Source organism: Dysidea avara, chromosome 12 (genome assembly GCF_963678975.1).
Source record: "Dysidea avara chromosome 12, odDysAvar1.4, whole genome shotgun sequence".
Lineage (NCBI taxonomy): Eukaryota > Metazoa > Porifera > Demospongiae > Dictyoceratida > Dysideidae > Dysidea > Dysidea avara.
Window position 1 is genome coordinate 5,319,329 of NC_089283.1, and position 23,993 is coordinate 5,343,321.

The 23,993-nt window shown below is 37.0% G+C and overlaps 3 protein-coding genes across 3 annotated transcripts; 2 read left to right on the plus strand and 1 right to left on the minus strand.

Moving 5' to 3' along the window:
- The first annotated feature begins 79 nt into the window (after positions 1-79).
- LOC136239793 (procathepsin L-like) lies at positions 80-4,478 on the plus strand. Its single transcript, XM_066030545.1, has 5 exons — positions 80-335; positions 2,827-3,014; positions 3,130-3,362; positions 3,616-3,822; positions 4,234-4,478. The coding sequence occupies exons 1-5, from the start codon at positions 96-98 to the stop codon at positions 4,323-4,325; spliced, it is 960 nt and encodes a 319-aa protein (XP_065886617.1). The 5' UTR covers positions 80-95; the 3' UTR covers positions 4,326-4,478.
- A 963-nt stretch (positions 4,479-5,441) lies between these two features.
- Positions 5,442-13,150, plus strand: LOC136239795 (testin-2-like). Its single transcript, XM_066030547.1, has 5 exons — positions 5,442-5,690; positions 9,757-9,935; positions 11,682-11,914; positions 12,156-12,359; positions 12,822-13,150. Exons 1-5 carry the CDS (start codon positions 5,475-5,477, stop codon positions 12,911-12,913), a joined length of 924 nt encoding a protein of 307 aa, XP_065886619.1. The 5' UTR covers positions 5,442-5,474; the 3' UTR covers positions 12,914-13,150.
- A 537-nt stretch (positions 13,151-13,687) lies between these two features.
- Positions 13,688-22,701, minus strand: LOC136239796 (dnaJ homolog subfamily C member 7-like). Its single transcript, XM_066030548.1, has 13 exons — positions 22,542-22,701; positions 22,399-22,487; positions 19,955-20,079; positions 19,791-19,904; positions 19,619-19,693; positions 19,362-19,480; positions 18,435-18,588; positions 17,347-17,511; positions 15,412-15,503; positions 15,289-15,362; positions 14,370-14,666; positions 14,240-14,305; positions 13,688-13,894 (listed from the first exon to the last, which is right to left on the minus strand). The coding sequence occupies exons 1-13, from the start codon at positions 22,601-22,603 to the stop codon at positions 13,851-13,853; spliced, it is 1,476 nt and encodes a 491-aa protein (XP_065886620.1). The 5' UTR covers positions 22,604-22,701; the 3' UTR covers positions 13,688-13,850.
- Between the last annotated feature and the right edge of the window lie 1,292 nt (positions 22,702-23,993).

The window sequence follows — 23,993 nt, forward strand, 5'->3', positions numbered from 1 at the left end:
GGAGCACGTTGGTAGGCTATAGCTATGCCTTTTTGTGCACGACAAAAATGGATATTGTGATCTAGTTATTGCGGTATTACATCACTACTCATAAGATGTTGAACCACGTGATTTACGAGAAAATGTTCGCCCAGTGTCTGGTTGTTTTTGTAATTAGTTGTCTGACTAACGTCATAGCTAAAGACGATGTTCATTTTGACAAATGGCTGGATGAACACGGAATATCTGCTGACTCGGTAGATTACGAGACATGGAAGGCTAACCTCGAGTATGTGGAGATGCACAATAGAGGAGGACACTCGTTCACCGTCATCATGAACAAATTCGCCCATCTGGTATGTGTGCGGGTTGTGTGGTTCACTTGTATATATATATAATAGACTGCAAGCTGTCTAGATCAAATCACCACCTGGTTTCAGATTTTTCCCCCTACAGTTTTGTTCTTGCAATAGCCTTGAGTCCCTCTTTCTTGGCCGCCACTTTTGATTTCACAACTTTTTTTTACCCATGCTTTTTAAGGTCACACCATTTTTTCACAACTTGGTTGTTTTTGTGTGGATTTCACTTCTTTTTGTACTTCATAAGACCCCAAAACCAGCCTATGGCTGACTTTGGGTAGTATTATTGTAATACTCTAATAGTGTACATTTTTTTGGGGACTTAGAACACACATAGAATGTTCTAGTACTTCTATTGGTAGATCTACAAACGTTATAGATTTAAACTAGAATTTTCATTTATAAAGCAGAAATTAAGTCAGGTGATCATCCAAGATAGCAGTGGATCAGTGGTTAAGGAGGTGGGTGTTAGGTATGGAGGTCCCTGGTTCAAACGCTGGTAAGTTTTTTCAACATATTTTGTGCACTTTTTTACCAGTGACTGCTCTATTAGAGTATCTTGATCATGCGATTTTTCACTTTTTTGTTTTTCCTTTATAACTTTGTTGCTGTAACTCTATTGCTATTCAAACTATCAAAAGACACTGCTACAATGTTCAGCCTATGTACACACCAATTTTCAAGTTATTCCCATACTCAGTTTACCCATGATCTTTCTTTATGTGAATAAATGCTCACAACTCTTTGGATATTCATCAGATTCACACAAACTTAGTATGTGAATTCACCTTCATATTTGTGCCAAAGATCGAGGCAATCGAATTACATGTTTACATTTATATAGCAATTTTTCCAAAGTATGCGAAAATAAATCGAAGCCTACGTAGGTCCCGCATGGCATAAGAAGAAAAAAAAACAAAGAGATTAAATTGAAACTTTGAATGCCCATATCTCGTAAATGGCTGTTGCAAATTTAAACTTGCTGTGTGGCCTACCCTACCTACATATATATTATTGAATGCAAAATATAAAATAGTTAAGTAAGTGCATTTTAATTCAAGTGTATGATATACCATAAATGTACTACACTGGGGCTACTTGATGGCCATTTGTTTTCAGCCCACATATAATTAGGTTTGGTGGGCACCTCTTCTAATATTGATAAGTACGCCATAAAGAACTTGTATACCAAAAATGGTGCTTTTATCCACCCTGTAACAATAATTTTGCTAAACTACCATACTAACCTGGCGGACAGCTATAATGCAAAAATGGTGTGCTTTGGAGAAGGTGCCATGGAGCTATGCATGCGTGAAAAGCTGTTTTCTTTCTTCCTGTCAATATACTCACAGTGTGGTGTGCTGGCTTTCTTGGCTGCATGGCATGCTACCATGTGTCTTGATCTATTTTTTTACATGAAAATTTATTATCACGAAAGTTTTGCATGAAATAAAGGCATGAAGGTATTTTTCACGAGGCAACAATTCAACAGACCATTACACAGGCTTTTAGTAGCCTTCTTGCTGGGTGGTGACTAATAAATACATCTGTGTTCTGCAAACACACCTCTGGATATCTGCTTTTACCTGGAAATTTTACAAAACCATTAGTTACAATTCTAGGAATAATGTTTTGACTTATTAGCTATTAAACACTTTAGGTAGCTATGAAAGTTTCATTTTCTAAGATATATTTCATGGACGACTGCTGATGTCTGACAAGTAACATTGAGTGAATTTATTTTGACAAATACAAACAAATTAAAACCCTCACCAAATTAAATTCCTTGCTAATCAAACCATACAAACTAGTCACAAACTTTGGCTCAATTTTGATCATGATTGCATGTATATGTGTGACATGTCATCAAGTATACTATTGAAGGATGCAATTGCACATGTACAATTCCTGAAAGCCTGTTCAATGAATTGTATGATATGTAAATTACTTGTAATTTATTGTATTTTTCTCTCATTGCTAAGGGATTGAGCAGTTATAGCAGCTTGAATAGTAGAAACTCTATGTGGGTCCTAATCATGCAGTTAGGTACCAATTGTACCGGAGTAATTTTTTGACTGTCAATGACATCATCAAAATGAAGTGTATCTGTCGTACCCAATAAGCACATTTCACTGAGTGTGGTGATTAGCTGGAATCTGGATGACCTGCAAATCAAGTTGCATTGGGTTGGCTTTTGTTTAGCCCTTCTAGCTATTTGTCCCGTTTCACTTTAGTGGAACTTTACACAAAGATTTTTGTTAGGCTCCTAGGCTAGTGGTAAACACCTTGTAAGGCTCCGTCTTCTGTGTCCACCCTCCAGTGCTTAACTGGTAAATGTACGCCACTGTAACTATTGTGTACAAAATATGTACATTGGAAAATCTATTGTATTCATAACACATTATGTCCTATGCCAATTTTGCATATAAACATTTGCATGCATCATATATATGGTTAGCAATTATAACATTTCATTTGTAATTTGTAGACACCAAAACAACTTGTCAAGGCAACTAATCTTTTTGTACATGATAATGATAATGACAAGTATTTTGTGAGCAGTGGTCCTCTACCTGACTCTGTAGATTGGAGAGAAAATGGAGTTGTTACACCAGTGTGGAGTCAAAGTCAAGAGGATTCTGCCATTCCGTTCTCTGCTAGTGATGTTTTAGCCAGGTATCATATACCTAAATACACAAATATTTCTTGAAATGGCAAGTGAAAAGGGCCTCTCTATTTTAGACGGTGAAAGTGGGACGGTGTATTGGTTTTCTTTCTTTCTTTCTTTTAGTCATTTTGCCATTGAGACTGGTAAGCTAATAGAAGCTAGCAGAGAGGAGTTGGTAGAATGTTGTCACTATGAACCTTGTCATAGTGTGTCTGCAGAGGATCCATTTACCTGTGTTCATCATATTGGTGGGATTTGTAGTGAAGAGAGTTACAGACCAGGCAATACATGTGTTTGTCATAACAACACTTGTACTCAAATTGGGACAGTTAATGGATCTTGTGTCATACCAAGAGGTATGTGTGTGTTATCATTAAGTACAATAGTACCTAATAGTAGGGTTTACACCAAAAGATGATGACCAAACACTACCTTTTCCTCCCAGCTGTAACATGTCTTAAAAGTGCGTCTGAATAATTACAGTTTTTATTACTTTAGCGTTTATTAACTGACTGGCTAGTATAGTCAGGGAAGCATAACTAAACTAGACATCTCCTATGGACTCCTAGATGACTACACGCATTTCATACTTGTGATCTTGTTGTGCAGGTAATGAGACAGCCTTACAAGCTGCAGTGGCAAAACAGCCAGTGATGGTAATGGTTGATGCTGGTCATAAGAGTTTTCAACTGTACCAAAGTGGAACGTATTATGAACCAGATTGTTCATCTACTATACTAGACCACAGTATGTTAGTAGTGGGGTATGGTGAATTCTCCACTGGAGAAGAATACTGGATTGTTAAGAACAGTTGGAGTGAGTACTGTAACGTTGAGCTATGGTATAGCCTGACAGAAATTTGTCTATCATGATTTTGTCACAATTAATAATTTTCCCTACTCCCTCCCCTTCCCCTACACACTCAATGCTTATAACATGATTGATAGAACAGTCAATTACTCTAATAGAACAATCACATTTTGTATCTTAATGTTTACATTCTAAACTACCATCTCAGTACTTCTAAAATCTAAAAACTTTCTGGTGATATTATGGCAGAGAGTACTCGAATATGAAATTATCTTTTCAGCCTGGCTTAGTATAAAAATATACTGTATGTGTATGGCTACAAGTACTGTGTACTAATCATTATTATTTAAGAGTTCTCAAATACTAAATGTGCATTATTTTTATCAAAGCACAATGTTAAGTTTTTGTTTTACGCAGGTACTCTTTGGGGAGATCTAGGATACATGTTAATGGCAAGGAATAGGAACAACAATTGTGGTATAGCAACGATGGCTGAGTATCCTTGTTGAAGAACTTCACAAACTTTATTTCACCTGAACATTTATAAATAAGCCTAGCGCTGCAGCATAAACATATGTTGTAGCTATTATAATGTATGTTCATTATTGTAATATGCAGCAAAAAATAAAATAATTGCCAAAAAATTGTAATTATTAATACTAATAAACCATTTAATAATATATCATTCCTCCCACACTCCCATCTCCTCCAAGCCTTGTCTGTTGTCATAGTGAGTACATTTACTTCTGAGTATTACAGCTATACCAACGCCTTCTTCTTGCATACCTCATCATGTGTTACTGACTAATTATCTGTAGAATCATAAAACCACCTAAGCCATGATCAGTGAATCTCTCAAAAGTGTCTCCTGTAACGAACAAGCACCAAAGACCAAAGCTTAGCTACCTATGAGGGCAATGAAAATGAAAACGTATGCTAAACTTGTTATACGTGGATAAAAGCTTTGCATGCATACGACCCTCCTGAGGTGGAAAAGTTTCAGACTGTAATGTTAAAAGTATATGACATGAAAGTGTAGTTTCCCTTCATTACCATTGCATGCAAATTAACTATTCCGTGTGTTGCATACACTGGTGGAGCAATATAATTTATGTCAATTATTCAATGGCTGAAATATTACTCTAACAGAGCATTTAACTATACCCCTTAACATTATGTTAGTGTCTATGATGTACTGTAGTAATACTAGAAAAATACACACGAACTAATTAATTAGGTAATTATCTTGAAGAATATCTGCCATCAGGATGCAATTCAGTAGTTCAGTTAGAGTGAGTTGTTGGGGGTGAATTGTTATTTATTTATTTACTGATACTGCATGGGCAGGCTGCACTGCTGATATTTCCCAGGGGACTAGCTTGTCCCAATCAATTACAAAAAAATTTAGAAATTCTAATCATAAATAATTACTATAAGATCAATTACATGATCATTCCCCTTTCCCTGTAGTTGTTCTTTCTTGTTGTTCCTTTTCCCCCGTAGTTGTATTTTATTTGTTGTGGTTATATAGTTTGTTTTGTAGATTCTAATTGTAGCATTTGTTGTAAACAAAAAAAATTAATACATTGCGTCATTACTCACAGATAAATAGCCACGTGATCTACGTGCTGGAAAACCTAAGTCAGCAAAAATAGAAAATGGTCGCTCTCGCTTGGTATTTGATCGTGTCGATTAGTTGTCTGACTAACGTCATAGCTAAAGACGATGTTTATTTTGACAAATGGCTGGATGAACACGGGATGTCTGCTGACTCGGTGGATTACGAGGCATGGAAGGCTAACCTCGAGTATGTGGAGATGCACAATAGAGGAGGACACTCGTTCACCGTCACCATGAACAAGTTCGCCCATCTGGTAAGTGGTACTATAGATAGTATATGCGTGAGCGTTCATAATACTGTCAGGTACCTATCAATTTCAAATTTCAAGCCCCGCGGGGGTCCCCACACACCAACTGGGGATGATTGACATCTACATCTTGCCCCACCCCGCCTGAAGCTATTGACGGCGGAAGTTTGCTGAACCAAAAGTTATTTTAATAGGTGAATCAAATCCCCTACAATATATAGGACATGATGGGGGTCGTGAACTTTTACTTGTAGCTTAGGCCATACCTATTTGAAAAGTTGTAGCTCGGATTTATTTTACAACAAAATGGGTCGGTTAGTAGGCAAAAAAAAGAAGAAGAAGCTAGCTAGCTAATTATTTCAGATATGTACATGCTGGTTATATAATTGATCAGTAAGTCACGTTAAAGCTGTATGCAAACCTATCAAATCTCTTCTAATACATAACTATTAAAAGCGGATAAACATAGCTAGAGCTCAATGAGCACTGCACTGATGCTATCATAGATTTTCTTTGCCAGGGGTGCTGGTTTTACGTTTTACATAGCTAGCATAATATTTGAGATCAAAGTTGTACCAACTGACTGTTCTATTAGAGTATCTCGATCTTGTAGTGCAGCAATTTTTAAGGTACCATGTGATCAAATTTTTTCTTTTCTTAATTAAAATCTGTGCAAAATTGGGTTGGTCGGGTCCGAACAACAACTTTTCAAATAGGTGTGGCCTTATCTTGTGTTATCAGTATGGTTGTATAGCTTGTAGTTGTGTTTTGTAGTTATGTTTTGCATTGTGTTTATATTGCTGTATGTGCTCTGTAGGGAAGAATGGCTTTTGCCGACTACCATGAAATTAAACAAAAAATCAAATCAAATTTTGACAAGCTTCTTAGCCCCAATACTGGGAAATTTGACACTAGACTTTGTCAAATCCCCTGTATTGTCCTTGCCCCACCCTACCTGGGGTAGGGCATGACATTAATAAGTGTATTATGACTAGCTAACGAAGTCAGTGTGTAAAATTGATCAAAATGCGGCCTGCTTGTTCTATAGAGTACCGTAGATTCCCTAAAAAATTGGCAGAAATTAATTAATTCCGTTCGTGTCTGGCCGAACAATTAGGAATAAAATGTACCAACCTGGTGTTATTGTCGAATTTTTAGGGATCTATCCCTAATACAGTCTGCACGCTTCATGGCTATGTTATTTGCGATCCGTTTACTGCTTACTTTCTGGATTTCTTTCTACAGGGACCAACAGGAACGCCTTGAGGCGGAACTGACAATACCGCAACACTCACTTGGCCTCAGCGCTATATACTATGATTGCCTACATTATCCAGGAGGGATGATCAATGTCATTACTACATCGCTTTTGAATACAATCACCCAGACGTAATATTAAGGATTTCAACAAGTAATGAATAATACTGAGAAGCCACAATCAATAGTATTATTAAACTATCTCGTGATAAATCTCGCTACCAGATGTTGCATGAAGTGTCCCATGACTTAACAAAGAGTTATCTGCGTGAGGGTGTACCATGTTACAAGGAGATGTGGAACCAGGAGAGATTTTAATCTGTGAACAGAAACAAAGATCATTTTGCAGTAGCCATGATGTCACACGATGATATTGTTGGGCACGTTCCCTGAACAATTTCACTTCATCCAGCATTGAGGTAGCATATTGTGTGAGGTCACTGGAAATCTTCAGTACTCAAGTCAACTAGTACTCCAAGTGCTGGAAAATTAGTGCACTTATAATTAGAAACTTCCTTTCGCTTGCCGAAATTTAGAGCACATTGCGTTCACAGTAAGGGGAGTGCTGAATATTTAGAGATGCCGAAATTTTAGGGAATCTACAGTAGTTACAAATGGTTCATCTTATCCGACACACATCAACAGCTCTAGGAACCATAAAAATAAAAGTAGTGAAACAAAGCAGACCTACAGATATACCTATTTATGGCATGGATGTTTCATCCCTAAACCTATGAGGATATCTGTAGGTGTATGTCCTAATTTAAAATTCCTAATTTTTCTTGTAGCTTCTTGTTTGTTTAACAGTAACTAGCTAGACAGATACTATAGCAGCTTCAAGGGATAAGCCCAAGGCATCATATAGATAGTATGTATAATGCATGATGCATAGAAGGTATAAATGTATACTATTGTTTTTATAAATGTATTTTTTAAAGTAATCTTAGAGGATAAGAAATCATTATAACAAGAAATCATTATATTGCATATGATGGCTTAGTTGCAGTAGGTCATGTATACAGTTGCTGGTGGAGATGATATCATGTTAGATGGAACGGCATTAATATACATGTACATGCAGTTACATACATCCATGGCTTATATGTTTTCATGATGTTTGACTATACTAAAAGTGTCACTAATACATAATTCATCTGTGTGATGTTTGATTGCATGACAAGTGCCAGTAATCCACAACATAATTCATTGTGAGATGTTTGATAGCACTATAGCTAATCCATATTTGGAGTGTCATTGTACTATCATTTGGGGTGGCGTTGCATAGCATTTATGGACTGTTTGAAGCGTAGCAGTGTAGTATGCCACATATGGTCATGTAATTGGAAAGTCATTGTAAGTTTACTGAGTGTTTTATCCTAATTGTTTGTGCATGAATGCATGATAATACGATTGCATAATGATATCGTGGTGGTTAACCAGTGAAGAGCAGCCACCCTGTTGCCACCCAAGTGCAATTCTAATAACTTTATTCCTACAACACACCAGCTAGCACATGCAAGTAGCTACGTATAAGGCAAGCTGAAAGAACCCTTTACTTGTATGTGAGTTATGTAGTTAATGTTTCAGGATAAATAGCTTGTATCTTTGATTGTAAAGTTTGTTGCTCTTTATCATTCAAGGATATCATTAGCAAGCTGATTGCTGGTTAATATAACCATCACTATCACATTGATTCCCTATAGCAGCATATAACAGAATAATAGTGAAATACTTAGAAGATAGTCTTTGCTTATTTCAGTACTCATATTTAGCATTTAATAGCAGGATGTGAGTTCTTGAGTACATTGACTTGAGTACATTATGCCTTTTAAATTACCTATTATTCTTTCTGGAATCACCTATTATTCCCAAAATTATTCTCAAATATTTCCTGGAGTACTTCCTGGAATAGTAGAAGTCACATGATTTTCTTTTGTAGCTGAAAATGAATGATGCATAAAGATTGAGATATCCTAATAAAGCAGTCACTGGGTGACTGTTTTATTAGGGTAAATGACTGCTCTATTAAAGTATCTATCTTGATCTTGTTTCACGATTTTGATCTAGCAAAGTTTGAAAATGTGCCTTTGCAAAATTCTCTGCGATACTACAAGAAAAATATGTGAATTCTATAAATTATTCCTGAAGATATTCCAGAATTACTTCTGATTCTTTTTGCCGCCTGGCATAATGTATGCATGCCCAATCCAATCATGGCATGTGTAAAAGCCAACGATATGTCAGTCCAGTAGTCCGTTCCAGTGAATAGTAACAATCTTGTAATGCTGTGTAATGGGTTGAACATAGCTGAAAATTAAGCCTAATGGCCACTCAGTCACTTTTAATTGATAATTGGGACACGTGTTCAGATGCAAAATTAATTTATGATATGTTTGCTGCCATTCTATTTTTTAATGCAGTATGGAGGTCACCTACATGTGCAGAAATAGTAGTGAACCTTTAATCCCCACTTCAGTCTTACTGTTTTTGAAAGCATAGCTCTCATCCAAAACAAGTGTGATGGCAGCTTTTTGTTGAAATTTTCAAAATCTAGATGTTTTCAAAATGTAGTGATGATCCTTCCAAGTTAGTGCTTTTTTGTGGTGTGGTACACTTTAACAACTCTATAAGAAATAGACTCAATAACTGTAGCCATTGGCTTACTGCTATAGTTATGTTACCCTCCTCCTCAAGTGCTCTGTTCTGTGTCTTGTACACATGTTTGCAGACGTGGAATGTCTTCCACGACCAGTGTTTGTATAAATATTCCTGTATGCATATTCCTGTGTGACTTATTTTGTACTTAACCCTATAGACACCAAAAGATCTTGTCAAGGCAACTAATCTTCCTGTACGTGATAATGACAAGTATTTTTTGAGTAGTGATCATCTACCTGACTCAGTTGACTGGAGAACTAAAGGAGTTGTTACACCAGTGAAGAATCAAGATCAAGAGGGATCTTCAATTCTTCTAGCTACTGATGCTTTAACCAGGTCATCCCGTTACAGTTAGGAAAGTACTGTTTGTGGAAGCTAATCCCAGTAGCCATGACAATAATTTCTAAAGGTTTTAAAAATTGATTGAGAAATTGTCAGCCAATTTTTGTACTAGACGAAAGGTACAACCTAGTTTTTATTATAATTAGAGCTAAAACAATGCTTCGATTACTTGTCCTTCTCACAGATCCTGTGAGGAATAGGAAATATGGTACCTGATGCAGTTTAATTCCTTGAAAATAAGTTGATGTATACCAAAACATCCTAGCTGTAAAAAAGGGTGCCCCCCAAAAAGGAAGTTGTGTAATCAAATGTGGTGGCCAAGAAATGGCTACAATGATGCTAATGTCAATCATTTTTAATGACGAATGATCATGAAATTTTGACATTAGCATCAATGCAGCGTTTTCTTGGCCATTATATATCACCTTTGATTTCACAACTTTTTCACCCTGACCTTTTTCAGGTGGGAGGGGGAGGGGGAGGAGGTAGGGCTTCCTTTTACTTGTCTTTTTCCTTACTACAGGAAGAAAAGAAACACTTTTTATTAATTTGTCTGGTGTGTTTGAATTATTTACTGAGTTGTGTAATAATCAAGTAGCAAAAGTTCTAAGGGTAACTTTTTTGTAGCTGAATATGGTATATATACAGGGTGATAGCTCAGTGATGGATCTAGGATCTTTAAAAGGGGTTTCTGAAGTTGTTATAGCTGAAAAATAAGAACATTTTACCAGAATTTTTAGAAGCTCTGAGATTGGATTTTAGGCTACTTTTAGTTAACAATTACAACATCCAATGCTTTAAATTCTAAATACTATAGCTAACTATAGCGCAAAGTTGTGACTAAGCTGTAGCTTTGATTGCTCTATTAGAGTATTTACTTGACTGCTCTATTAGATATCTTGATCGTTTTTAATGCAGTAGGAGGTGAAAAGGCAAGCATTGCTGAGGGTTTAATAGCTGTTAATTAAGTGCAACTACATGCATGCTACTGAAATACAGTGGTACATAGTTGTTTACTATGACTTAATGAAACTAGTTAGACTGCCACTGAGCTAAATTTAAAGGGGATTTCTGCCGAAACTACAGAAACCCATCTAGATCTGTCACTGTAGCTGAACTCTAAAGAAGACTTAATTATAATGTAACTGAACTCTCTACAGGGTGACTTGTATTGCTCTACAGGATGATAGTTTAACTCTCAACAGGGTGAACTCTATGGGTGACTTGTACTCTACAGGATGACTTGTAACATAACTGGACTCGACTTGTCACTTAGCTGAACATTCTACAGGGTGACAGTCGTAGGTGACTTGTAAGATGACTGAACTCTCTACACAGGGTGATTTGTCTGTAGCTCAACTCTCTACAATGTGACATGTTTTGTAGCTAAACTCTGTACAGGGTGACTTGTAAGGTAACTGTAGCAGGTACCCTACCCCAAGGGAGTTTCCACAGTAAAAATTGTTAATTTCTGTTCTGGCACTATCAAGCTATGGATGTGTGAACACAATAATGTTTTCTTGGTTCCTGTGAAATACACACTCGTCTGTCACACGCTACTGGGTGCACTTGCATGGCTGTTTGTAGAAGAGAAAATTTCTCAAATCAGTTGGCTATAGATCTTGATTTAATAGCTATGATTGAAATGTTCCCATGACATAGTGTGTCCATTATTGCTGTTGCTTGAAAAAGTTGTATAATGATCGTTTCCATATCTACTAACAATGTTTCTTTTTTTAGTCATTTTGCCATTGAGACTGGTAAACTGGTACCAGTCAGTATGGAGGAGTTAATAGATTGTTGTCACTATAATCCTTGTCGCAGTGTGTCGGTGGAGAGTCCTTTCACCTGTGTTCATAATATTGGTGGGATTTGTAGCGAGAAAAGTTACAAACATGACACTAAATGTGTTTGTCATAACAACACTTGTACTCCAATTGGTACAGTCAATGGATCATGTATGGTACCAAGAGGTATGTGTATCAGACAGAGCCTAGTGGATTTGTGGCCAAGATTTTTTCTTTATTGTATGCCGGTATTGTGCATGGTGTTATTTCAAAGTGATACTGTTGCTAAGTATCATGATACAGTATCATCTAAGGATTAGTAACATCACCCCATTTTAAGTAACAAACTTACATTGGGTCTTAAATTATCTCTGAATTCCCCACATGTAGCATGCATTTACATTGTCCATCTGGTCTTGTTCTGCAGGTAATGAGACAGCCTTACAAGCTGCAGTGGCCAAGCAGCCAGTGATGGTAATGGTCGATGCTAGTCTTCAAAGCTTCCAGTTGTACAAGAGTGGAATATATTATGAATCAAATTGTTCCTCTACTAAACTAGACCATAATATGTTATTAGTGGGGTATGGTGAATCCTCCACTGGAGAATACTGGATTGTGAAGAACAGTTGGGGTGAGTGGTAGTTTACTGTATTCCCTTGAACTCTGCAGTTGAGTAGGACTTGTATACAGTGGAACCTCTCTATTATGCACACTTTGGGACCCAGAATTTTTGGCCATTTTTTGCTGTAATATAGAGGTTATCCTCCTTCAGAGGTAGAAAATGTATTAACCAGACCTGTTGGGACCAACGAGGCTTTTCTATTGTGTTAATTAAGAGAGGTTCCACTGTATTCATACGTTAAACCTACCAACAAAAAATGCATAATAAAGCGTAGAGTAGTGGGCAACTAAAGAATTAATAGACTCCTGATTTTTATATACAGCCAATGTGATTACAGTATATAATTTTCTCTATAATAATTATACAGGGACAAGCAAATTACAACTGAAAACAGTAAAGTGAAATTGGGGGTGTGCATGTATTATAAGTAACATACAACCTCAACTCTACAAAATGCTTGGTTGTACACAGGTATAGAGTGGGGAGAAAAAGGATACATCTTGATGGCAAGGAACAGGAACAATAACTGTGGCATAGCAACGATGGCTGAATATCCTTGTTGAAAGAACCCGCAGTATAATATTATGTATATGCTGTATTCTTACATCCTGAACTTTAACACAAACTTGTGTGAGATGTGTGTGTGTAAAAGAATTAATTTAATTCTGTTCCTTCTTTGCTACTCATTATCAGGAGGTATAATGTTTGGAGCACTTGTAAAAAAATAAATTTTGTTTGTTCTCGTGTTCATGTCTGCCATGCCATACCTTTGTCAATTCTATACCTTGTGTACATTACAAATACCATAATTCACTTTTTGTGCAACAAATTTTCATGATAAGTACAAAAACTGGATTTACACATTCTTTGATTTTTATTGTGTAGGCAGTAAGCCAGACTTTTTCCATAGCTAGTTGTGGAAAAATTGTCTAAGAAATTTTCATACAACTTTTGCATCCAAAAATTATCTATTTTACAATGGGGAAAAAAAATGAACTACGATAGAATACATGCTACTTATGCACACCAATTTGAAGGATGAAGTAAAATAATTAAGTGAAATACCAGATTTTGGAAAATCGACCTTACCATCACATCTTTTACAGTTCAAATATTTATGATTAAAATGAGGCATCCAAGCTTCCAATCAATTTTACAAGTACCAAATTCTGTGAAATATTTTACCAGGTGCACAAGTACTTTAGTGGTGACACAGCATGTGACGTTAAGACTGATTTTCCAAAATCCGGTCACAAAATTAACACTCGAGATTGATCCAACAGTAGTGACTCTAGTTACAACCCCACTGCAATGTACTTCTAAATTTCTATACTCCATTTAGCAGTACAGAGTGCATACATAAATAAATAAATAAGTTAGTACATTACAACACAATTACTAAACAGATGGTACGGTATAAAACAAATGTGTGTATGTTATATAGTTTATTTACAGAATGAAAACAATTTCATCCAAAATAAGATACTATAAATTATCTTCCTAAAACTGAAATCCAAATGAGAACGGATTTCCACCTCCACCACCTAACAGTGAAATAAGTAGAAATACAGTAAATAAGACAATTAAGTGTTTACTACCTACCCATGAGTCTATTGTGCATTGGAATGCATGTGCACGTGTGCCTGAATCCTTTAAATACTCTATTAGAGCAGTCACACTAAGCAAACCACTCTAATAGAACAATCACCAGTTGCATGTACAGTATAAGCAGCAAATTGCAATTCAGCCCTATATTGTACATCCCATATAAAAATTCCAATGGTCATAAACTACTTTAGGAGTTTAAGTTTACATGTGGCAATATTTCTCTCATCAAGAGTGCACAATTGTCATGAGGCTGTTGTCTACAAATGAAACACCTTACGTACCTGAACTGAAAGAGAATGGTCCACTGCCACTGAAGAACGTTTGAAATATTTGGTTGGGATCAAAATCTACAATAAAAACAAATAAATTAATCACTCAACAACTTTTTACAAATCATTTAGAAATCATTACCTCCCATGCCACCCATCTCCTCCAAGTCTTGTCCGTTGTCATAACGAGTACGTTTTCTTTTGTCTGACAAAACACTGTATGCTTCTCCAACTTCTTTAAAGTTCTTTTCAGCTTCTTTCCTGTCTTCTTCAGACCCGCTAGAGTGACGGTCAGGGTGGTATACCAACGCCTTCTTCTTGTATGCCTTCTTGATTTCATCATCTGTTGCTGATCGATTCACCCCTAGTATTTTGTAGTAATCTTTCCGTTTACTAATCTTCAATAGTCTTTTCCCTTCTTGAAGTGATTCTCGATTTTCTGAAACAGACATACAAAATCACAGAAGAGAACACTCAGTAGCTTGTTCGTAAAACTACACTACACCATGTGAAGCAAAGAATAGTGCCACTGCTCTACAACATTTTGGGAAATTAAAAGACCAAGTCTTCGTTTTTCTTTCTTTCTGAGAGTAAAAGAATGTACACAAAGCCTGATGGGGCAAAGGGTTTCAGTTAAGACGTTAGTTTCTTCAGTACACAAATTTAAGAACCAGCAATATAACTGTAAGTACAAGGAAATTTTAAATTCAAGTAGGAACCATAGAAATAAATGGTAATTATGGTAGTGAAGAAAGGTTAGTCCATGATGCATACATTGTAGCTGCTGTGGCAGAAGAAAAGGCATGACCGAAACCTAAGTGACACCAAACAGTGACGAAATCAAGCCCATAGTGTTCTGGCATCAGTTACTCAGCAGTCGTAGAAATTCAGTTAAATGAAAGCTTAAAATTCCATAGTGTTTCGTTGAAATTAGAGCAACATTTGGGCTCGATTATGTCCAGCCAATACTGCCAAACTTGAAAAGTGCAAATCTTTGACCCTTATTATACAGTACTACCATACTGTATGATATGTGATTAATGTAGACAACAATGCTGTACCTCTAGAACGATCCATTTGACAAAGTCGCTCCAAATCTCTTACAGCTTCTTCGTGTTGATTGTTGTCCTGGTAACTATAAGGGGTGTGACATGACTACATAATAGGGACTGCAACCCACCTACCATTTTGCCCTCCTCTGATAGGCTCTTTGATATTGGTCGTCCAATTTGATAGCCTCACTACAATCATTTATTGCCTTTTCAAGCAGGCCCAGCTGTGTGGAGATTGTATAGCACATATTAAGACCTCTCGGACACATTACTACACTATGGACGAGGTCCAGCTTTTGCAAAGAAACTGAAATAGCCTCTACCAGTTATTGTAAAGGATTGCAATGCCTGAGTGTCTTATAACAGAATATTTGTGAGGTCAGCTTAGTCTCATTTTGGACCTTGTACATAAAACTCACTATATCATAAGAGCAGAGATCTAATTAAAAACACAAATGCATAACAATGACTAGGAATTTTAAGGGACAATAGTGTTTAAAGTTGAAATTTTGTTTCAATTGCTTTATTAGTTAACCTATAAACCTGCAGAGAACTATTGGAGAATCGGTGTTTACACAAAATGGGTATGCATGGCAACACTAGGTACTACACACTGATCAAAAGTCTGTTCATTGGGTTACTTGGAGACAGTTAAATGAACACTGTAACTACTTGTTATGAAATGATGTGCAACAGCGGCTCACATTTCCATGTTTCAAAATTCTTGCCATTATTGATTTAAATTCGATTGTGAGTTTAATAACGTGAGCCATGTATGACCAGATAGAAAATTTACAGAACTTGTCACGGCTAGGTGTAGCAACCAGGAGTTCTGGGCTAAAGAACTCAACAAGGAAAGAGGAGAATAATCACACTTGTAGTGTTGGACGAGGTTAGTTACCTCTGTGTTGGAAGCCCTACCACCAGTTACTGGTTAGCTGTTTGTGTTAGACTATAAAGCTCAGCTGTGAAGATATTTCTGTGTGTATTTCTCAGTTTGGCGGGAGAAAACTTTGGCAAATTTGCCGCAATAGGATTTTGGCAAGAAAAAGTTAATGCAGATTTGTAATGGATGAAGGATTTGGCAGATAAACAATGAAAAATGGACCAGTCAAACAATTTTTCATACTTTCCAATAATGTGTACAGTAATTTAACTGGACACCTTAACCCATAAATCTGCATAGCCCAGAAAACAGATCTAAACACAAGTGCCATACACAACAAAGCACTGTAACTTTTGAAGCACATGTCCAGTTGATAGGACCACCCACCACTGAGTTATGGATCATTTTATGAAGGTATGCAAAGGATGTGTGTGTGTGTGTTTCCTTACCACAAAGTTACTTACACAGCTAGTTTTGGTCTCACCATGTAGCAATTGGGAAAACCCTTTGGTATCATTTTAATTCCTTAATTGTTACATCACAAGTAGAATGATGTAATATGCTTTACTTCAAACATTAACCTAAGAATAAGTTAGACTGAAAGTTAAGTTTTTTTTAATGGGTGAAGACTTGTTGGAATTCATTAACACTCCCCATGCTGGTTGCCTGTGCTAACTATTCCAGACCTTTTTTGGATCCCTAATTGATAAGCACTATGGAAGAACAAGTGGTTTGGCCATGTGAGACTACCCTACACTTAAATACTAGGAGTAAATACTGAGTGTTCATGTGGTGGTTCACTGTCACTCCTGACATACAATTAAGGTGCAACAACTACGTTTGTACCCAAGCCATAAACAACGATTCAGGGTATGTACACCCTGTAACAAAAAATGCAAAGCATTATCACTCTTGGCATGGACATTTGTTTTTCAAATGTGAAAGTGCATAACAAAAGTTTATGCTATGGACTGAGGACAGACACAGCCTTAACTGCTTGTGTGCTGTCAACAGTTTCCCACATTAGTATTAGAGTGTACAGTGAAACTGTCCAATAGAACTTGCTGACCATTGACTCTAGTACAGAGTATTTCACAATGATCAAATTAGAAATAGGAATTAAAAAATAAAATTACATGCCCACAACACTTGACTACTACACACCACATCACTATGGTCACCTTAGATTCCACTAGTGCTCTATTGCAGAAGAGCTTGGCATTAGTGATCTTGTTGAATGGGTCAATAGTGAGTGCTTCACTGTACAGGTCACAAGCTTGTTGGTGGCGACCTTCCTTGAATGCTGCATTTCCCTCCTCTTTCTTGGATACTAACTGCTTTGATTTCTATTGGAGACAGAACAGTATTAAAATTGTGGCAATACACAGTCTACATAGATAACAAGAGAAAACATGAAAGGAGATGCTGTACGGTCCTGTATCAAATGATCGTGTAGAAGCAGAAGTTAAATGGCTTCCGTTCCACTATTTAATGACAAATATCATACCAGAAAAGAGGGGTGTGCATTCAAACACATCAAGCCAGCAGCACAGTGCTGTTGTAAGGGCATGGCTGATATCTTCAAGGGTAACTCTGTGAGACCTGCGTATGACGGGCTAATAACACAGGTCATAGTAATTTTCAACTTTGAGTGTATTGTAATCTAGCTATGAAGGAGCACTGTCCAGTAAAGCTTTTGAACATTCTTGAACACTCATCAATGTGCAGCTACATTAATTGTGGTAAGGATACGGACATACCTATATTTTATGTGGTAAGGAAACTGTTTTACTTCCATGCAATGATTTGGTACTACTAACACATAAAATTTATTTTCCTAGCGAATGCCATGTTTTGTGTGTACTTGATAGCATGTTTAACAGATATCATTAACCAATAATTCAGATTACTGAACACTGGGTCATGGGGTAGTGTTTCATCTTGAAACTGGGGTAGATAAAAATGCTCATGTGCTGCTTTACTAGTTTCTGGAAATCGAAATTAAATGATGCATTATTTCTGATAATTAAATGTTAGAAATGTTAACGTGTTATATACTCTCTTCGCCATTATAAACTTTAGCAGATACTCATACGAACACACACACACGCATGTACGTATGTACATACGCACGCACGCACTATACTACACAAACACTCTACATGACAAGTATACTCACACAATAAACTTCTATAACACACACACACACATACACTACACACGGTTGTGAATTTCTGACAACCAACAAAACAAAATAAACACAGCTCACTTTAATGATTATTTGAGATGGTCTGTGGTCAGGGTTTAATCTCAGTACTTGGTGAAAACATTTAGTTGCCCTATCTGACATATCTTGATAATAAAATGTGATCCCTTTAACATATATGGCATCAGCATTGGAGCGGTCCCTCATCAATATTTCACTGTAAATAATAGGAAATTAGCAGATATCACTTGACCAAAATTCCACAATCTCATTTCATTGTGTTGAAAATGTAAAGTTGTTTCATTGCATGTTACTAATATAAGAAAGGATTAATACCATGATCAGTAGGTCTGGATACAACAAGCAGACCAAGGCCTATTATAAGCAACACCAGCAACACTTAAAGGGATTGGAAAGTGGAATTGTTACTGTCTGTTAAAAGCCAAATTTAGTGACTAAATAAATGGATTCCCGTCAAGTTCCACAAAATTAATGATCTTACCCAATTAGGCACTAACACCTGAACCTGTACAAACTCCCTTAAGCCTTTGCTTGCCATGAATTTCCCTGGCACCAAGCATCGCTTTGTTCAAAGAATACCTTTGCTGTTAGGCTGCCCAAAGAAAGTAGAACTTCTACAATTATCGGTCATTACTCTACACCCAATTGATTGAGCAGCCATTTCTCCATTGTGCTTTGTCCCACGCTGTTAACTAAATTCCATTAGTCACCATGTGATTCCATTGGTACACAAAAGATCACATGACTACAAAACGGAATTGTGAATGCAGTGGAAATTTCATAAAGATGACTGCCTGTTCATCGTTTCATAGCACATGTAGTCATGTACTCTTTTCTGTAGAACAAAACTGTGTAGATATTATTATTTAACTTTATGTCAAGCCAATGATCCGTCTTTGTTTCACAAAAAGTTATTTTCCATCTTATAATTATGCTAACTGTACAGAATCCAAACCCACAATCACTTACTTGCAGATGACACTGGCCTCCCCATACTTCTCCAAGTACACTAGTGTCTCTGCCTTCCTGATCTTATAGAGGAGACAAGATGGGGAGCAGTCCAAACACTTATTCCAGTAGAAGAGGGACTGTGAGTCATAGCAGTGGAGTAAATTATATACTACTAGTGAATCAGTGTGCACAATCAAGTGAAGTGTGTGCGCGCGTGTGTGTACGTTTGTATGCTTAGTATGTGCACACGAACACGTCTCAACATAAACATATACCGTTCTAAAGTCACTCTTTTCAAAGTTATTGCTTGCCATTTCCACACTCTTCAGTAACTGTTTGGTTTGATCTATCTGTCAAACAAAAGTGCACGTCAACCCAAACAAGTCACAGAATATATGTATTTAACTCCCTAAAATTTTACTATACAAGGGACACACAACTACCAACCTTTCCTAAAGCATCAGAGTTTTGCTTCTCAAATTCTAACACTTTAGCATATGCATTGAGTGCTGGTTGGGGATCCCCCAATGCCAGATGACAGGTGCCAGCCCTTAGATATCCCTACCAGACATTATCAACCATCTAACACATGACAAACAAGTGATACTAACCTTTACAAACTTTTCATCTAATTTTACAGCTGTACGGGAATCTTCTAGTGCATTAGGGTAGTCCTCTAAACAAATAAGTGCCATTGCTCTGTTGCCATAGTAAACAGCACAGTTGGGATTATGTTCTGTAAACAACACATACATTTGGTCAAAAAAGTGTACGTACGATCAATTCTGAAAATTTGCACTACAGGAACATGGGAAAACCAGTAACCCAGTAAAATCCATATCAGTTAGTTTCTTAACTGGAGAATCATCTGCTGTAATGTGATGTCATACATAAACCCCACTCATGTACAGCAATGAGTTATATTGTCTTGTACATTTCAGGTACTGTATCTGTTGTGAAGCATTATAGTACCAATCCTAGGAAAAGCATCTTAAGTTTGAAGGTCTACAAACTTAAGACCTACTATACAATATGAACGGTCTTCAGCAGGAATACATGACACATTTCCAACCAATTCACAGGTATCTAGTGTGGAGTGCATGTACAAACTAGTGAAGGTTGCAAACATACACGTGCACTTTACTGTAAAAATTAAAGGTGCACCAATAATCGGATTGGTTATTGGCAATATTGGCTGGATCAGTAACATGTGTAAACAAGCATCAGATACAATATACATGAACATGTATGTATGGGAACTTGTGCTCTAGTAATATCCTAGCAACGCCTGTTTATGTAACGTCAGCTGTTGGTAACAGTCCCACTCTGTCACTTCATAACTAAATTGTTAGAGAAATGTCTATGCTATGCCATATCGGATCAGCTTTGCTTATCAGCATAATAATTATATTATTTTATATCAGCTATCGAAATATTGGCTAAAAGTCATATTGGTGTACCTCTAGTAAAAAAAAATACTGCTATAGAAATTTTTCAGCTGAAATTATTCATAAATGCAAACATCAACCACGGCATTGATCACTCATCTAACTTGGCACATGTCTACAGCCACACTGGCTAAGAAGATTTCTTAAAATGTATCTCATAGCAGCACTTAATGCAATAATCTAGACACTCCCTCCTCCCTCTAAAACTAGTATGCTACAATCTTCTAACAATACAAACCTCATGCTACCCCACATTGGGTAGTGGGTATAATAAGATGTAGTTGAGTATCTGTACTGAATATAAACAACCCATATACATAATCTGGCAGAGCAATATGTCACTGAGAGGCCATTTGCATACAGAGGCTTATTTGAAAGTCACCTTGGGTAGGTAATATGTGACCAGATCTGCAAAATAATGGCGCATCTTTCAAATTCTTTATTGTTGAATATTTATAATCTACTTAGCCAAGTGTATGCTCTGGCCAACTTTCAGCCTTGTATGCTAACAACTTTTGGAGTTACAACCCCACAAAGTAGCAACAACAGAAAAAACGATTTGCACAGCAAGTATTGGGAAAATATATTGCAGGCGCTCACAAAAACGGCTGTAACTTACAAACGCAATGCAGTACAGAGTTGCAACTTGCACCATCGTGTTTGCTATGAATAGAAAAGCCCATTACTGGGTGAGTTTTTCCTTCTATCACCTTTCTTCACTACATAGAAATGAAATCAGTGAAGAAGATCGATCGCATACAATCACTTCCAACATGATGTAAACAAACACCCATAACTCACGTATCCTTTAGTCTACTGCTACAAAACAAACTCCCTTGAGCAGACAAATAAGATAATGTTCAGGTTTTTATTGTTAGACCCTGTCTTCACAAAGAACAAAACGTTAAAGTGACTGATTGCTGTGAGCTACTATGTATGTGATTGCCAATTATGAAATAATACATCGTTGCAACTGATTTAATGGTTTAATTTCAATTCCCAGAAACTGGTAAAGCAGCCCACAAGCCAGTTTCAAGATGAAACACTACCCCATGACACTGCAGTGTTCAGTAGCCAGAATTATTAGTTAATGATAACATACTGTTTAGACTGGCTATCTTTTTACACACAAAACCTGGTATTTACTCACAATCTATGGCCTGGCATGTTCATGGGTTAGTACATTATACACAACACGTAATAGAAACTTTGTAACCAGTTATGCACCTATCAATGTTAAGCCCCACTACCCCCTCCCGGGCTTACTAAGGGATTAGTGGGGGATTTTTGCCGATTTGATCAGAAACTTTGCCCCACTAGTGGGACATTTGACCGTTCGAAATTTTAGGCGTTTGCTTTAGCTTGCGAGCTATAAGAATTGATCTGTTTCCTAAAGTTTATTCCAGCAATACTACATGGAGATTTGACCACTAGTTGTTCCCCAGTGGGTGGAGAATTAGATTTTTCAAAAAGTCAAATCCCCACCATTTCCCCCACTACGCCAGGGAGGGGGGAGATGGAGGATAACATTGATAGGAATGGTTAGGCACAAAATTTAAATTGTGAGTTTCATAGTGAATCCCCGTTATTAGACAAGGATCACGTACCTATTGCTTGTGTGTAAAACTGTTTAGCCTTATCGTAATCCTTCGACTTGTACGCCTCATTTCCTTCTTGTTTGAGTTTCTCAGCAAGGCTAGAAAAGAGATCAAACGTAAACGCCGTGCTCCAGTACACTAAAAAAACTTACTCGGGATCTATGGGTGAAGACGAATCACATTCCATCGCTTCAACGTGTGTGCCCTCATCCATAACGTGAATCAACAAAAGTTTTGGTAAAGGAAAGTTCTAGAAGGACTGCAGTTTACTAGGGTAGAATACTGAACACGCGCGTGTTTTACTGGAGATCACGTGAATGGGAAATTCCCTTAGAAATAATGAAGTACAGTTGAAAGTCATTCAGTGCTGTGTGTTCGAGTCACCCCCGAAACGTAAAATGTTAGTCTTTGAATCAACAATTACGTCATTTGCAACACTTTCTGATGACTTTCATCTATAGTATGTACACGTTGAGCTGCCTTCAATAGCTAAGGCCACTCCAAATAAATTCTCTGTTTCTCGTCCTGGACTCAAGCATATTTGCATGCGGGCGGGCGGTCCATTTCCATTATTTCATTATGATGCTGGCAGCTTTTCAAGCCATTTTTTTCCTGGAAAAGCTGCATAAAAGCATGCTTAAGTTTGTACCTTCCTTTTCAAGTTGCAAAAACGATAGCACAAACGTGCAGTCTGTGCCGACTTGACAGCACTGCTGACATGTGAGCTGACACTATTTCAAGATGGCTTTTACTGAGCCTTTCAGTATGCAAGAATAACCGGAAAATAATGGAAGAATACGGAATAATGGAATATTTAAAGCTGACAGTAACTAGATGCGGGCGGTGGACGGGAAACAGAAAATTTATTTGGAGTGGCCTAACTCGTGGATGTCAGTAATTCTTGCAAAATGTGGTTCATTTGTAGTACTGCTTGACCTGCCAAAACTATCATTTAATCAAATGCCTGAAACAATCTTTATGGTCAACCAAAATTCCCACCATAACTTACATTTCCTAGGGGATTTATACATGGGTAAACCATAAAGTACAATATCCATTACAACCGGGAAACTTGTATGGTCTGTTGTTGACACTTTTACTGTCACCAGTAATCATCTGGTTGGCTGAAATGTTAATTCTTTCATGAAAAAACTATGATCCACTCTTCGTTTTTCAAACGGATCCAGTTTAGCGTAACAGCATAGCACAATAATCATGCATTTTTTAGTCATAAAGCATGAAACTTTCCACATAAGCAATACTCCTCGTGACATAAATTTTTGATATAGTGCCATCACAGATTTGATTTTTGGTGACCTTTATGGCCATTTTTGCTCAGAAATTTGATCATTTTCATCTTTATCTCTCTGAAGCATTAGCTAATTAACGTGGTAGATCTTGTTGAATGAAACAACTTTACCGCGGCAGCTAATAGGTGATTTCATTCCAAAGTTATGATAATTGCCCATGAATTTTGAGATAATTTACTGGCTCCCCATCAGTGGGTAATTTACACCCTAAGGACAGGTAGCTCAAAGAATTTTGCAGTTAAAAACTTCAAAATGGAATTACCTATTAACTTCAAATAAAAGCCAAGTTGTTTC